The following is a 14,861-nucleotide window of genomic DNA, read 5'->3' as shown; positions in this document are numbered from 1 at the left end:
TCGACAACGTTCCGCCAAGGATCTACACTTTGGAGGCCTCAGCATTTACATCGTCTTGATGAAACTGGGGCAGACGTTTTGACGATCTGAAGAAGACATGATGACAAATGGAAAAGGTTCGTGAACGCATGGGACAGAGAATACGATCCTGGAAAATATGTATGCCTAGAACAACTTTTGTATACATACAAGAGGCCTGGCCAAGGCCGGCTCTAGGAAGCTGCGACAAGCTATAGCCTGATGACGCAGTGGTAGCGTCGTCGCCTTGTAATCAAGGGGTCCCGCGTTCGATTCCCAGCGGAGTGGTTCGGGTCCCACTTTACTGTAAGTCCAGTCCCGATTGCATAAAGTGGACTTAAAACACCAACTAAATCAATCAATAATTCAAGAGAGTTGAGTTTTTTTTAGTTTTGTACACATCTGTTTCCTATACAGAAATAGTATAATTAATAGCAGTTATAAATGTTTTTTTTAAAAAAATTCAGAGCTTATAGTTGTGAATAAAACTCAAATCTTCTACTTTCCGGATCCTTTTCTTCCAGTGTGTCTTTTAGCAGGGAGCTCCCTTCTTAGCCAGTGTCCCAGCAAATGTATTTTTCTTTTCTTAATCACTTCCAGCATTGCTCCTTTTTAACCAACTCTTTCCAACGCAGTTTTATTTCTTACTTTGTCCATTAAATAATATACTACTATTAATTATACTATTTCTGTGTAGGAAAATTCCGACGTCCTTGGTGGAGTGGTTATCACAGGGTCCCGGGTTCGAATCCTAGCCTGGGCATGAGTGTTCTTTGTGAGTGTTCCTTCTTCAATTTCATCAAATCATCGCTGATTCTCACAGTCGCGATTAGCCAAAAGTGACAGAAAAACTAATCAAAATCAATAAATCTCTACAGGAAACGAGTGTAACAAACAGGCTCCAAACCTTGAGACGAACATTCCCGATGTTTACCGAAGTACTGGGTAACCGAGTGCTATTCATCTCACGACAAACAGTCTTTGCCTTTGTGTAAAAACACAGTCCCGTTACACTCTTCAGTTGCTAGTTATATGGTTCATTTCGGCTCAAAAGACGCTTTCAGGTAAGCGTGGGAGCTCACCTATACAGTGTTGCCAAATTGGAATATTAAAAAAATGGCGAATGGCACCTAAAATTGGAGCACTTTCAAGAAGCTAGAATTAGCCGCTTCAGTAACCAAGTATGTTGAATGGTCTATCTCTATATGTATTTACAAGGTGCTAAATTCCACGTGAATGAGAGAACCGGGTCAGACTTGAACACCGCTATTCGTCTCCAGATGTAGAAATTTCAAAGTGTAAAAAAGCAGTGTTGCAATCTGAGTTTTGTCCGGTTGTAAATTGCACCTTCTGCTGTCAACACGCATCCTTTGCTCGCCTTCAGGGAGAGAAAGAGAATGGTAGACCCATTCATTTGCCAACAGGCCGAAACCTTTAAGCTTAGCCGCACCTTGGACCTAGAACTCTTGCTCTTGAGGCATAAGTTTGACAATGCAGTTGTATAACATAAGTCTGTAGTACGTCCTCATCGTGAGGAGGGGGGTGAGGAATAGGGATGGACCGATAGGAAATGTTAACCAACACTCCTTACCGAAATTATATCGATATTCCACGAAGAATCGAAATGATTCGCTTTGGAAACGAATACTTTAACGATTGATTGATTTAGTTTATTTTACTTCGCGTTTTGTGCCTCTTGGCTAATTTGCAAAGATGGGGATGAGTGATGAAATGATAAAATTGATGAATGGACATTCACAAACAACAAAACCCGAGCGGGATTCGAACACGGAACCCTTGGCGTCACAGCGCGTTGTGCTAACCATTCGGCCACAGGGTCCGGCAAATACTTTAAGAGACAGGGTACGTGAATTATACATTTATGTTGATAAAAAAAATAATAACAAAATGGCAGAATTGTGTACCAATTAATCCCGGTTCCCTACACTCAATTTTTTTTCAATTGTCGCCACCACAACTGGTGTAACACCACAACACTTATTCAAGACTTGAAAGCCTCTATACTTGGTGTTGTTCATGACAGCCAGTGGTGTAACAAGACACCGGTGATGGTGCTGAAGAACGTCATCACCGCTAAATTCCACACAAAACCAAAGGAGTTCTGTTCTGTTACACCAAGTCTGAATATTTTTAGGTGTTTCAATGCACCATTTTTACAGTATTGACTATTACAACCTAGTTCCGGCTTGGAGCGTCTCTTCAAGTATTGCCCACACCCGGTTATAGGCTGTGACATCATTGATATATAGCGGAGTTAGGTAACGTGATTGGCTCTTGCGGGAGTGTGTTTTCTACACGTCACAGCAGGTGGGCGGACTAGCAAATCAGACGAGCGTATTCCTGAACTGCGCTCTCCTGCCTATGTTATAACAACGACTCTACTTTGCTATAGAAGCTAAGTAAGAGTGTAAGTGAGCTTTCAGACCGATTGCTTTGATTTTTGCGGACCCCGTGAAAGATCAAAGTGCAGGAAAAATATCGGCTGGTATCGGTAAATACTGGTATCGTCTCAACCCTACAATTTTCGCTTCAAAATAGAGTTGGTAACAGGGCCGCCATTCCTACCTCGCTACGTTTCAAACTGGATCAATGCAGATGCTTTTCTATTTTTCCTATTTTAAGCTTCCACGCAAACCGCCGCTTTCAATGTTGCCATCGGGAAATTCGTTTATAAAAACAGAAAAGGAACGTGATTTATGCCGTAGAGGAGCGGTACATCATTTATGTCGAAATTCGCCATTTCCTCCTCTTCCGCTTCTCGTGTTTTTATTTCTTCCTCTCTCCTGTCCCTCTCGACTTCCCATCGTTCGCTTTAACTCCGAGAGCCATATTTTCCATTAATCACAGCATCAATTCGCGGTGCTCGGAATAGCGAATGCTGGTTTCTTTATGGTGTTTCTCAGTGCAACTGCAATGCGGAGGAAATATATCTCTTCCTTCCTTCCTCTGTGCTGACCAGAGAAATATTAGTCAGAAAGCAAGCATACGAGCTGAAAGAGTGTTGGGTGAGCATTCCCAGCTGTCAACTCGGGTTTGTGAGGATCTGGCTCAGCTTCAGGGCGGAGGAATGAGTAGGCAAACGTCCGGGATTAGCCCGGACAGTCCTGCTTTTTTATTGCTGTCCGGGATGATGTCCGGGATTGCAAAATGTCCGGGGGTTTAAAGAATCTGAACATGAAAATACGGTATTGAATATTCACGACCAATTTTCAAGCTGTTTCAAAAGACTGATATTTCATGTACCAATATTTCTAAAATGGTTCAGTTTGCTATGTTTTAGCCTGGAACATCTGCTCCAGTTGAGAGAGTATTTTCAATTATGGGGAATATTTTGTCAGCAAAAAGAGGTAGACTTCTAGTATCCACTGTTAAACATCTGCTGAATGTTAAAATGAATTCAGAACTTTCATGTTGTGAATTTTATGATGTTATTAAAACAAACAAGCATTTCTGAAAAAAGTCATGTCTAGTGAAAAGTTCAACTGAGTCAACTAACAGAACAGAGAACAGAGAGGCTTCCTAAACATCAGACAATGCATTATTCAATTAAACATTTGAAAATTAATTGATTGTTTTTATAAAATAATGTTAATATTTTTCTTGTACAATTTATAGTTTAATGTTCCAATAAAATGTTAAGGCTTTTAAGTAATTTCAATTTATATTTGTAAAGAAAACTGAAATTCAGCAGTTACGAGTTGATCGCAAATATGTCCTGGGTTGGACCAGAAAAAATATGGTAAGCCTAGGTTCTAGCCTTCACCTTCTTGTCCTCTCAAATGAGCTATGTGAGAAATAATCGGAATCAACTATAAGCCTAGTAGAACAAGAATTACAAATACGGACACAAAGACAGAGAGAAGTAAAGTACTACAGATGTAAAGAGTTGGAGAACCAAAGAAAGGAGGAGAAAGGAAATTGGAGTTAAAGGTGCGAAGAAAGGTACAAAGAGAGCGATTGAGGAATACAGGAAGAAAGAAAGGGAGAAATATAATGAAAGAGAAACAATGAAAAGGATAGAAACCAAATAAAGTGAGAGACATAGGAAGATGGAAAGAGATCGATAAGCAATGGAAATAAGAGATAGGCAGAGAGAGAGAAAGATAAAAGAAGAAGAAGGAAGAATAGAAAAAGAGCAACAGGCAGAGGAAATAGGAAATAGAGACAGAGAGAGAGAAATATAAAAGAAGGAAAAATAGAAAGAGAGCAATAGGCAGAGGAAATAGGAGATAGAGACAGAGAGGGAGAGGGAGACAGATAAAAGAAGAAAAAGGAAAAATAGAAAGAAAGCAATAGGCAGAGGAAAGAGGATATATAGACAGAGAGAGAAAGAAAGATAAAAGAAGAAGGAAAAATAGAAGAAGGAAAAATAGAAAAAGAGCAACAGGCAGAGGAAAAAGGAAATATGGACAGAGAGAGAGAAAGATAAAAGAAAAAGAAGGAAAAATAGAAAGAGAGCAATAGGCAAAGGAAATAGGAGATAGAGACAGAGAGGGAGAAAGATACAAGAAGAAGAAGGAAAAATAGAAAGAAAGCAATAGGCAGAGGAAATAGGAGATATAGACAGAGAGAGAAAGAAAGATAAAAGAAGAAGGAAAAATAGAAAAAGAGCAACAGGCAGAGGAAATAGGAAATAGAGACAGAGAGAGAGAAAGATAAAAGAAGAAGAAGGAAAAATAGAAAGAGAGCAATAGGCAGAGGAAATATGAGATACAGACAGAGAGAGAAAGAAAGATAAAAGAAGAAGGAAAAATAGAAAGAGAGCAATAGGCGGAGGAAATAGGATAGAGACAGAGAGAGAGAAAGATAAAAGAAGAAGAAGGAAGAATAGAAAGAGTAATAGGCAGAGGAAATAGGAGATAGAGACACAGAGAGAGAAAGAATGGAAGTAGAAAGGAAGATAGTTCGATAAACAGAAGGAGTAACCAACACATCACAACACGGTTTCAGATACGTTGCCAATATATAAGTCGCGAAACATTGTAACATTGCAACAATGTTGCAAAACGTTACAGATACGTGTGAGGTAAGTTTCAGTAACGTAATGTACGCGAACATAACATAACATTGGTAATGTTACAGAAACATGTGAATGTAATATTACCAACATTAAAGATACCTTTCCATCAGGTTGCGTAATATTTCAGTTACATCACCGAAATGTTATTTTACATTGTGGTTACATTGCATGGAATCAATACTGTATTCATGAATGGCATATTTGAGGGGGCTTATTGGACTTAAGGCCCTTCAAGAATTGAAGACTAAAATTGGTAAACGCTGTAAGTGTCACAATAATTCAAACACCGTTTTCCACGTTGAACTGTAAAATGTGCCATGCTTTATAATGTGGTAAACGTGAAATGTGGCTGGTAGCCCTCTAAGTAGTTCAAAGGGCGTGTAAAGAGGTCACTAGTGTGCACGTTCTTACGGGCTGATGTGCGGAATGATGCGATTTCCCAACACTTTCGCTTTTGGCACTTACAACATTTACCACTTTTAGTCCTCAATTATTACAATATGCACTTGTAAATCATTTCCTGAAGATAGAATTCACAGTATTTACTTTGGAAACCAGTATTATGATGCTGTAAGAATCTAGAGCTGTTCCAGAGATCCATTGTTTGAAACCTGGTTAGCCATAATGTTTAATTATATTTATTTTACCTCTCATGAATTGACCACATATCTTAATTGTCGCGATTCATCTAGAGGGGAGAAAAATGCGTAAAATTACTGAATATGCATTCATTAAAATCAAATAGCAGAGGCAGAGAAAGAGAGAAAAAGATAGAAAAAGTGGTAATAACTTAGGAAGAAAGAAGAAACGAGAGAGAAAAAGAAAGAGATCGATAAACAGAGGAAGTAAGACGTAGGAGCACAGAGACAGAAGAGGAGAGGAAAGATATATACATAGAAATGGATCGATAAGCAGAAAGAGAAAATAAAAAGATAGAAAAAGTGATAGTAACAGAGAAAGAATGTAGAAATGAGAGAGAGAGAGAGAGAGAGAAAAAAAAAGATAGAAATAAATCGATAAGCAGAAGGGTAGAGGCACAGAGGCAGAAGAGAAGGAAGAAAAATAGAAAGGGTTCAATAAGCAAAAGTGAAGAAAGAGAGAGAGAAGAAAAGGATAGAAAAGAGTGGCAACAGAGGAAGAAAAGAAATGAGTGAGATAATAAAATGTTAAAGAAATAATGATAGACATCGATAAACTGGGGAATGAATTCTTATAATTTCCCAACGCATGGCGGTTCGGAGTATCGACTGTCTTAAATGTACTTCCGGCAAACACAAATGATGTAATTTTCCAACACGGCATTTCGGAGCACCGTAGTGAGTGCAATTAAGAAACAACCGACTAACATAAACAACTGCTGCCACCTTAGAAATTTTCCACCGAACAACCCCCCTCCTTTTCCGCTTCCCAAACCCAACGAGAAACCACAGAAGTGGACATGGTATCTCTGTAATTCTTCTCCCAATCCCCTTCTCCGAAAGAATCGAAACAAAGTTACGTCCGTCGCGTCGGTAAGGGGAAGGGGAAGGCGTACGAACTCACGTGAATCGGTCCCTGTGTTTCTCTCGGGCGAATTTACCACCTGTTTCTCTCCTGAGGCCGCGGATCGATCACCCAGCGCCAGGGTGACCCAAGACTCGCCCGGGAACTATAGAAAGTTTCCACGCAAAAATTCCAAGTGGACGAATCACAATCCAGAACAGTTGCCTTGAGATAAAAATAGCAAGGCGTACCCCCAGGGGTATTTAAGTTTGGCACGTGTGTTCTCATCAGTGATGAATTCAGGGGGGGCGTGGGAAAGAGAGAGAGAGAGGTGAGAGATAAATGCGCAAATCTGGCAAGATTTCCTTCACAATTTAATTAACTGCACAATTTCTAAAGTCTGTTGTGTCTCCCTGATAGCATAGTATCTAACACTGTCGTCATTAATTAAGAGGTCTCGGGTTCGACTCCAGGTAGAGACACATTGAACACTGGTTAGAATTTCACTTTAAAACATGCAGATCCAGAATCGATTCATCTCTCTGGTTATATAATGGATTTAAAATAAATTTCGTTTTTTAAAAGGCTGTTGCTTCATTCAAATGAAATTGTAACTTTAGATCTATTCACTGAATTTTTGTATGTTTTGTTTGGTCATAGAATTTTGCTTTTATTTAGCTTGTAAGATTATATCCAACAGTTTAGCGTCATTTTTATTGAATTACATCTGTGTTTCCTTTGTCTCTATAATCTAATAATTAAATTATTTTCACAATTGTTGTTAAATGTAAAATGTATATTACGTCATTCATATTTCTTGTTAATTTTCTTAGTTATGATCTTGTTTATGTAATGGTGTTATCCCATATTGAACACTGTAATTGGGCATGCGCCTGTTGTGTTTCAATTAAATAAATTAATTAAATCTCTATACACTATTTTTAAAATATGGAAATAGAGACACACACACCTCATTGTTGCCATCGTATCATTTGTGGTCCAAGTAGGAGGCAATACTGATTATTTTATTAACAAACAAACGTCAACATTTCTCCGTTATTGTCAACTTTATTGTTTAACGTCTGCGTTGGTTACTGTTAGAGGTATTGAGGGTATCTAAGTGGAATGCATCATGATCGTAATCTGAAAGTCATTCATTGATCCACAGCTATAACCTCATGAAAATTCATCAAACAAACTGCTTCCATCACCATGAATCTAATATGTATGCTTTCAGTATATTGAGGGTGGCTGTTGTATTTAAACTAGCGCCGTCGAAACCGTTTCTTAGAAAACCGAAAACTGGTTCATTTAAAAAGTTTTTTTCATTTTGAAACCGTGTTTCAGTTTCCAGGTTTCAAACCCGGGCTTCGGTTTTTATGAAAACCGAAAGTGTCAAAACATTTTCAACAAAGCTAGTTTGGACGCCTCATATAAGGGTGTTATCAATTATTAAGATTTTTGCTGGGCCTTAGTTCTCTTTCAACAACGGCTCATCAACATATATCTAATGTCATAGAGTAGCACTTACGTTCTAAATTACTAAAAATTTAATGTTTAGAATCCCTCTTTTTATTCGAAGTTGTATACAGTGGAACCCCAAATATATGTTCCCGGGATTTTAACATTAAACTTTCTGACCTCAGTGCAAGAAAAGATTATAATTATTCTCAGATTTTCAGTTCTGAATCCACAGGCACACGAACAACACATAATCGAAGTTCCGCTGTAGTTATGTTTACAGAAAATAAGTTTACACGCCAAAAGGCGTAAAATTAAACATGGATTCTCCTGAGAATTCTAACCCCGCCACCTCTCATCACTGGGAGCACCGTGCTTCGGAGTGTGGTGCTGATCACACCACCTCCTCTGTGGGTGAGGTCGAGAATGTGTGGAGTCCTACCTTTAAGCCTTAATGGCGCTAAAAGGTAAAGGTAAAGTGTTCCCCTGTGATTACACCACGCCATGAAGGCGTAGAGGGAGTTGGGGTAACGCCCCGCACTTTCTTGATCCGGTCATGAATGGGGGTGATGTGATCAGCGCCCCTGACCGCCTTTACCCCCCAGGGTTTTCCCAGGTACCCATGCTATTCGACGCTGGGTGGGCGCCGGGGCCGCTTCCAACGTTAGAAAAGTTCCCGAATTTGAACCGGCCGGGGATCGAACCCGGGACCTTTAGCATGGTAGTAGGACGCGTTACCGACTGAGCCACCGCGAACAATTGATGGCACCAAGCAGTGCAAATTGACTTTTACTGTCCTAACACAATGGACGCACTTCCCCACTGTCCACAGGAAAGTATATGTATTTATTGTACGTCGCTTTCTACGTATCTAGATTAAACGTGACGATGAGGATAAATGACGAATTATATTGAAATAGACTCACCATTCCGCCACAGGAACAGGGAAGTAAATATTGGAAAGGAGTAGAATGAGATAGAAGATACCTTTGTATTTTTAGTATTTAGCATTGCCTCTCTACCATTTTGGCTAACAGCCATTAGGATAAACGGTGATGACGGGATTGATAAAAGAACACTCACAAGGAAACACGCATGCTCAGGCCAGGACTCGAACCTGCAATCATAGATGGCGACACCATGCTCGGTTACCGAGGAGACTAAAGAGAAAAAAAATACTTGTTATATCTTATTGAACTTCCAGTTACCAAGGTTATAAAAGTATTTCACAATTTAGAATGAAAGATGCTTCAGAAATTCGAATACCTACTTCCAGGACACTTACCACTAAATTAGCACCAATCCCCATTGTTCTCGGAAGTGGGACAACGTCCAAATACGCCCTTTGAAGAAATAAGGCTAATCATACCGTATCGTAGAACAGATGTCGCCCCAGCCGCGCCTTAAATCGACCATGCCTAATTAAAGAGTAACCAATTCGATAAAGGTCTCCGAACAAGGAGGGATATTGAGGACAGGTAACAAGGTCAATAATTATTGATCAGCAATTTATAGCTTAGCACATTAGTGTGACAACATATGTACAATTTCGTGGACATTCTAACAAACTAATAATCACAATTCAAATCAAAACGCAAAATAACTTTCACGTTCTATGTTCGGAAATGAATCGTCATATTTATAATTCATGGAGACACCAGGTGTGCATGTCCCTACCCAAGCTCCTACACAAACCAAATCTAAAAATAACTTTGATAGTAATAGATATTTAATGTAAGTATTCTTGGTTCTGTTACGGCTGAGGTTCGTTAATATCATGTATGAATCATGATATAATCAAGATGAAAGGAAGAAGAAGAACAAATATGTTGAGTAGTCTGTTGTTGTGTACCACACACAGTAAATTTTAGCTTCCTTGTATGTCTATATAAGTATTATAAATCTCGGTTTCCGTTTTATGTAAACAGTATGTATTTTCGTTTATGCATGTTTCCATGTTGATATCAGCATTCAGATTCCAATAGTTTTCTGTTCGTTGTTTTTGCTAATTTACAATAAAATGTCCATTGTAATTCCATAAACATCACAGAATATTTGTGCGCAATATGCTTCTATCATATTTTCTTCAAATTTACGGTTGATACAAACAAGGGAACATGTCTTTTGATATAAAGTTTCAGGTTAACTGACACTCCCTTCACCAGATTTGTTTTTATTTGTAATTAGTAGTCACTATCATAAATTTGGAAGAAAAATGCTACAGTGTAAGCAATACCCCTTCAAGTTTAGCCTTTACCTTTTTTTCACAAAAATGTTATTTTCGGTGTGAAGAGCTGAGCAGTAAGTGTAGCATGAACAGGCAATTTTGAGAGAAGTAATGAACTGATACAGTAACTAACACAAATATCGGTTATTTATGAAGTTATAACTGCATATGATTGAAATTAAACATTTAAGCACACACATGCACACACAAAGAGAGAGGGAGGGGCAGAGGGAGAGAGGAGAGAGAGAGAGAACGAGCTTGAAACAGATAAAAGAAATAATATTGAAAATTGCCCACTTTTACATTTCATTTTATACTTATTCCAATACTAACACCATTAAACCTTGTTTCCATGATTATGAAAAATTAATATGCTGACCAAGGCAGTAATTTATTTTATTAAAAACATAAACTAGGTGAAAGTACAGTTGACAAGGGAAAGCTACCTGCTAGAAAGTTCCAGAACAACTTTCTAATAGTCTGGAGGGAATAATCTTTGTGTACATATAATGCCCTGTTTTTGTATCTTGTTACTTTTGTACTTGATACAGAATCTGAAGAAGACCTTGCTAGAAGGTTGAACCGTTACGTTTAGTTTATGTTTTTAATAAAATAAATTACTGCCTTGGTCAGCATATTAATTTTTCACTTATTCCAAGTTCAAAATTTATCGAGCCATCTTTTTAATTCTTTAGAAAGGGGAAACCTAAGCCAGTTTATTTTAATAACGAAACATACAAGTTCAGTAATACATTCTCTATCACTCTGATGGTGGCAATTTACTGGTGGTAAAAAAATGTTATCATTTTGTTTGTTATGGCAGGCAGTGGTTTATCCACTGCCCTAACAAACTCCTAATATCCCCCAAAATTTCCTCAACACTCCCTTGATAAGGAGTTTTCTCCTCATAACATTCATTCAAGACCTTAGTACTTTATATTGTTGACTCGAGCTACTTTATTGTTGTTGTTACGGGCATTGTGTATCCGTGTTATGTAAAGGGGGTAATAGTCTCAGTGCTGACGCACCCATAATGCTTTTAATAATCAACTCAAATATGGAAAGAAGTCTGGAATCTCGTTCCTACTGTAATATACACAGAGTTACAGTGGTAATCTCAACATTTACCTCGATGTACAAACAGTCTCTAAATTAATGCTTCAAACTTTGCCGCAATTATGTTCTCCATGGATAACGTTTACATACAAGACAATTACTTTCTCACATGAAGGACCGTTTGATCATGAATATCTGTATACGACGTTATCCTTGTGAGATAGGCAACACTCAAATTATTTTTGTGGTTCTGGTTGCATAACTTCTAGGATATGGTGGTTGATAAACTTCCAAGTTTACATTTCAATAAGCACTCAGCTCTGCTTGTTAACCACTACAAATGTAAGATCCTTTACATTTAACCTGAAATTCTACTTGCCAATTCGATGAATATTAATTAGGCTAACTGAGGCATAATTATTAATTAAATAAAAATCGTTCAGTGAAGATGACACTGAAATTCTTGAGGAAAAGACTTCTTTAGGTAAGAGAAATTGCAATGTAGATATTTGAAAGAAGTATTATTAATAATCATAACATACTTTAAAAAAACAAAGTTCTGGTAGTGATATCAGACTGATCCATTTATTTCTTTGCAAATTACTTCCGCATGTGTTCCAGAAGATTATTATTGTACACTAGAGTAATGTTGATTTTTTTAAGTTGCTCACTTTTATAACTTTTGTGATTTTTAAAATAATGTTAGTTGTGCAATTGTGAATTGTGAACTACAAACTATTTTTCGTCTGTATCTTAGGCAGTTGTTGATATTATAATACTGCGTATCGTTTCGTGTTTGTAATGTATTACTTTCTTGTTAATGTAATTGTATTCTAACAGATCTTGTCCCCTATCTCTTTTCAGACCACCCCATAATATGTACATGAATGTAGTGGATTTGGTAACTATTAAGTTTCAAAACAAGATTTACTTTACTGTTACGTACAGTGGTGTACTCGAAGAGGGAGTCGGTAGGTGTCATACAGGAGGGCCTGCAAAGGGATTAGGGACCAAGTCATCAAAATTTTGGGGGCAGATTTTTCCCTTAAAATAATATAAAATGTAACATGTATATATTTTTCTAAAATATATGTAAAAAACATCACACCTTGTCTGCAATATGTGCAATGAGGTGAGGGAGGGAGGAATCAGAATATATTTCCTAAGTAATTATTTTACTTTAGCTGGTTCCAAGTCACTTTTGTTAGTAGGTGCACCATATTTAATTCGTTAGATGAAGAAAAGCAAGAATGGAGGAGATCAAGTAAAGTGTTCAGGAAAGCTTAGAAAAGTCATATTTGGACGAACTTTTCTAACAAAAAGAATGCCAAATATAGGGACAAAATATATGGTACAAGACTGACCGACACAAGAATCCCGTATGGGCGTGCCATTGGTTCTATAAAATGTGCATGGATGATGCACTGCCACATATACAAGTGTCAAAGTTTCATCAATTTTATAGACTCTATTCTGTCTGTCGTTCATATAATGCCTTGTGCTCTTGCTTGTATATCTACAAGATTTGTCTTGCCTTACTTCTTACATCATTCAAATATTTACTCAATAGTTAACTTGCACATTTCTACTACAAGTTAAATGAAGCTTCGAACAAAACGTTGAAATGCAATAAAAGGAGGGTCTGAGGAAAAATCATGGAAATATCTGTCCAATAACAAGTCTGGATGACCAGACCTCGGCTACAAGATCGTTAATGATCTCGCTTAGTAATCAAAACAATATCGCAACATCTGAGAAAACATCAAGGAAAATCTGTCAAAAAGAACAGTCGGGGTATTGAACTGGTACCCTTCGAATGCAAGGCTGTCACTGCGTTCAATTAGCATGCGACTCTAACGCACGAAAAAAAACAACCTTGACTTTATAAGCATTTTGCGTGGGTACCGGCGCCGTTCTGGGGACAACCCGTCAAACCTCACACGTACATCCCCCGCCCCCAAAACACACACACACCGGCAATTGCTCTTGCCACACGCACATGCGTTGCTGTACTCACATGCGTAAAGGTGCGTTCCTGTAGACGCTGCAGTACAGCTTGGAATCCCTATTTCGGCACCTCAGGTTCCAGAACCCGCAGCCCTGTTGGGAGGCAGGAGTTCAGCGCCTGCCTAGCCACGCATCACGTGCCGCTGTGACGTCACACACGCCGCTCCAGAGAAACGTCCGAGGCAAGAGCAGACCAATCGATATCCAGAAAGACTGTTGCGCTTGGTAATCACAGAATGCGAATTACAAACGGCTAAACTGCGCTTCAATTTTGCACGTCTCGTCTAGAAAGTTTAGCAGACCCCGCGCACAATAAACGTTGTTCGCAAAACAGATCACAGATGTCACTGGAACACTCAATACTATAAAGTTGGATATATATTTGCGTTCGTGTAACTATTGTTCGTACACTCAGGAAAAATCAGTACTAAAAAAGTAGTGTCGATTTGCACTTCAACAGTATTTCACTCACATTATTATAAAACTCATGTTATCAATGTCCCTCTGCAATCCCATAGCAGTTTCTTTTCACATTTGAATTAATAATTCACAACACCACCCTAACGTGGGACTTGTACTTGCAAGTCCTAATTCCCCTTCACATTACTTCGTTTTCTTTGGCTCCTGTTCAACTTCGTCTTCACTTTGCTGTACGCCTTCTTCCTCTTCTAATTTATTCTTCCCTTCTTCTTCAAGCTTCTTTTTCATTTCTTCTTCCTCCTGAAGTTGGTCCTGCCTTTCCAAATACTTTGGAAACCAGAAGCACGCGTTAACAAGGCGCAACAAGACCCACACTGCCGCCGCCAGAGCTAAAAAAGAAATTGCTGTTACAGACATCTTCCAAACGTCCACTCCAACCTTGAAATGTCGCATTATAAGACAAAATCTTCTCTAAGATGAACTAGAAGTAAACAGGACGGAAAAGAAACCGAGTCGAAACTCTTATGTAATTCCTGATTTGGTATGTCACGTCTAAGGGAAACGCGCTTGCGTGCAATTCTGTGTCAAAGTCTTCTTTCTCTTCCCCCTTGCTTCTACTCACCCCGCACATTTCCTGTGTACACATTTATACACGACAAATACGGATCGAAAAATCGATTATCCCGACCACAAGCTTGTTCTGTAACCAGGTTACTGTATTGATTATTTTACCACTCTTCATCATTTATTGCATTCGACAAACCAATCTGCAACCCATGTTTTAAATTTAAAAAATGTGAAACTTTGCGTACAAAGAACAAGGAGCGATTACGACATTAAAATTTGGTAGAAGCAAATTACATATGAAAGTTGAAAACATTTATGTATCCTTTCGATACACAAAAGCTTTGGTTGTATAGTGCACGCGAGAAAAAGAGAATAGCACGAGTATAGACTAACACATGTGTACTGAAAGTGACCGTGGCAATAAACATGACCTATATGAAACACCGACATGCAAGTTAACAGGAGAATTTTCAGTAAGTAATTCGCAGTTTATGAATAACGCAGTCGAACATGAAATACATACTGTAAATTAATAGTGAGTGTGTTATTAATGAAGCTATATTTCCCCATTCCTTGAAGCAC

The 14,861-nt window shown here is 38.3% G+C and overlaps 1 protein-coding gene across 1 annotated transcript; it reads right to left on the bottom strand.

Moving 5' to 3' along the window:
- Window positions 1-13,307: 13,307 nt before the first annotated feature.
- LOC145978307 (uncharacterized) lies at window positions 13,308-14,289 on the bottom strand. The gene has a single exon (XM_083110850.1). It carries the CDS (start codon window positions 14,163-14,165, stop codon window positions 13,896-13,898), a length of 270 nt encoding a protein of 89 aa, XP_082966976.1. The 5' UTR covers window positions 14,166-14,289; the 3' UTR covers window positions 13,308-13,895.
- Window positions 14,290-14,861: the final 572 nt, after the last annotated feature.

Source organism: Lepisma saccharinum, chromosome 24, assembly GCF_977018435.1.
Source record: "Lepisma saccharinum chromosome 24, izLepSacc3.1, whole genome shotgun sequence".
In the NCBI taxonomy this organism is placed as follows: domain Eukaryota; kingdom Metazoa; phylum Arthropoda; class Insecta; order Zygentoma; family Lepismatidae; genus Lepisma; species Lepisma saccharinum.
The sequence above is the reverse complement of the archived record's forward strand: the minus strand, read 5'-3'. Positions and strand labels throughout refer to the sequence as shown.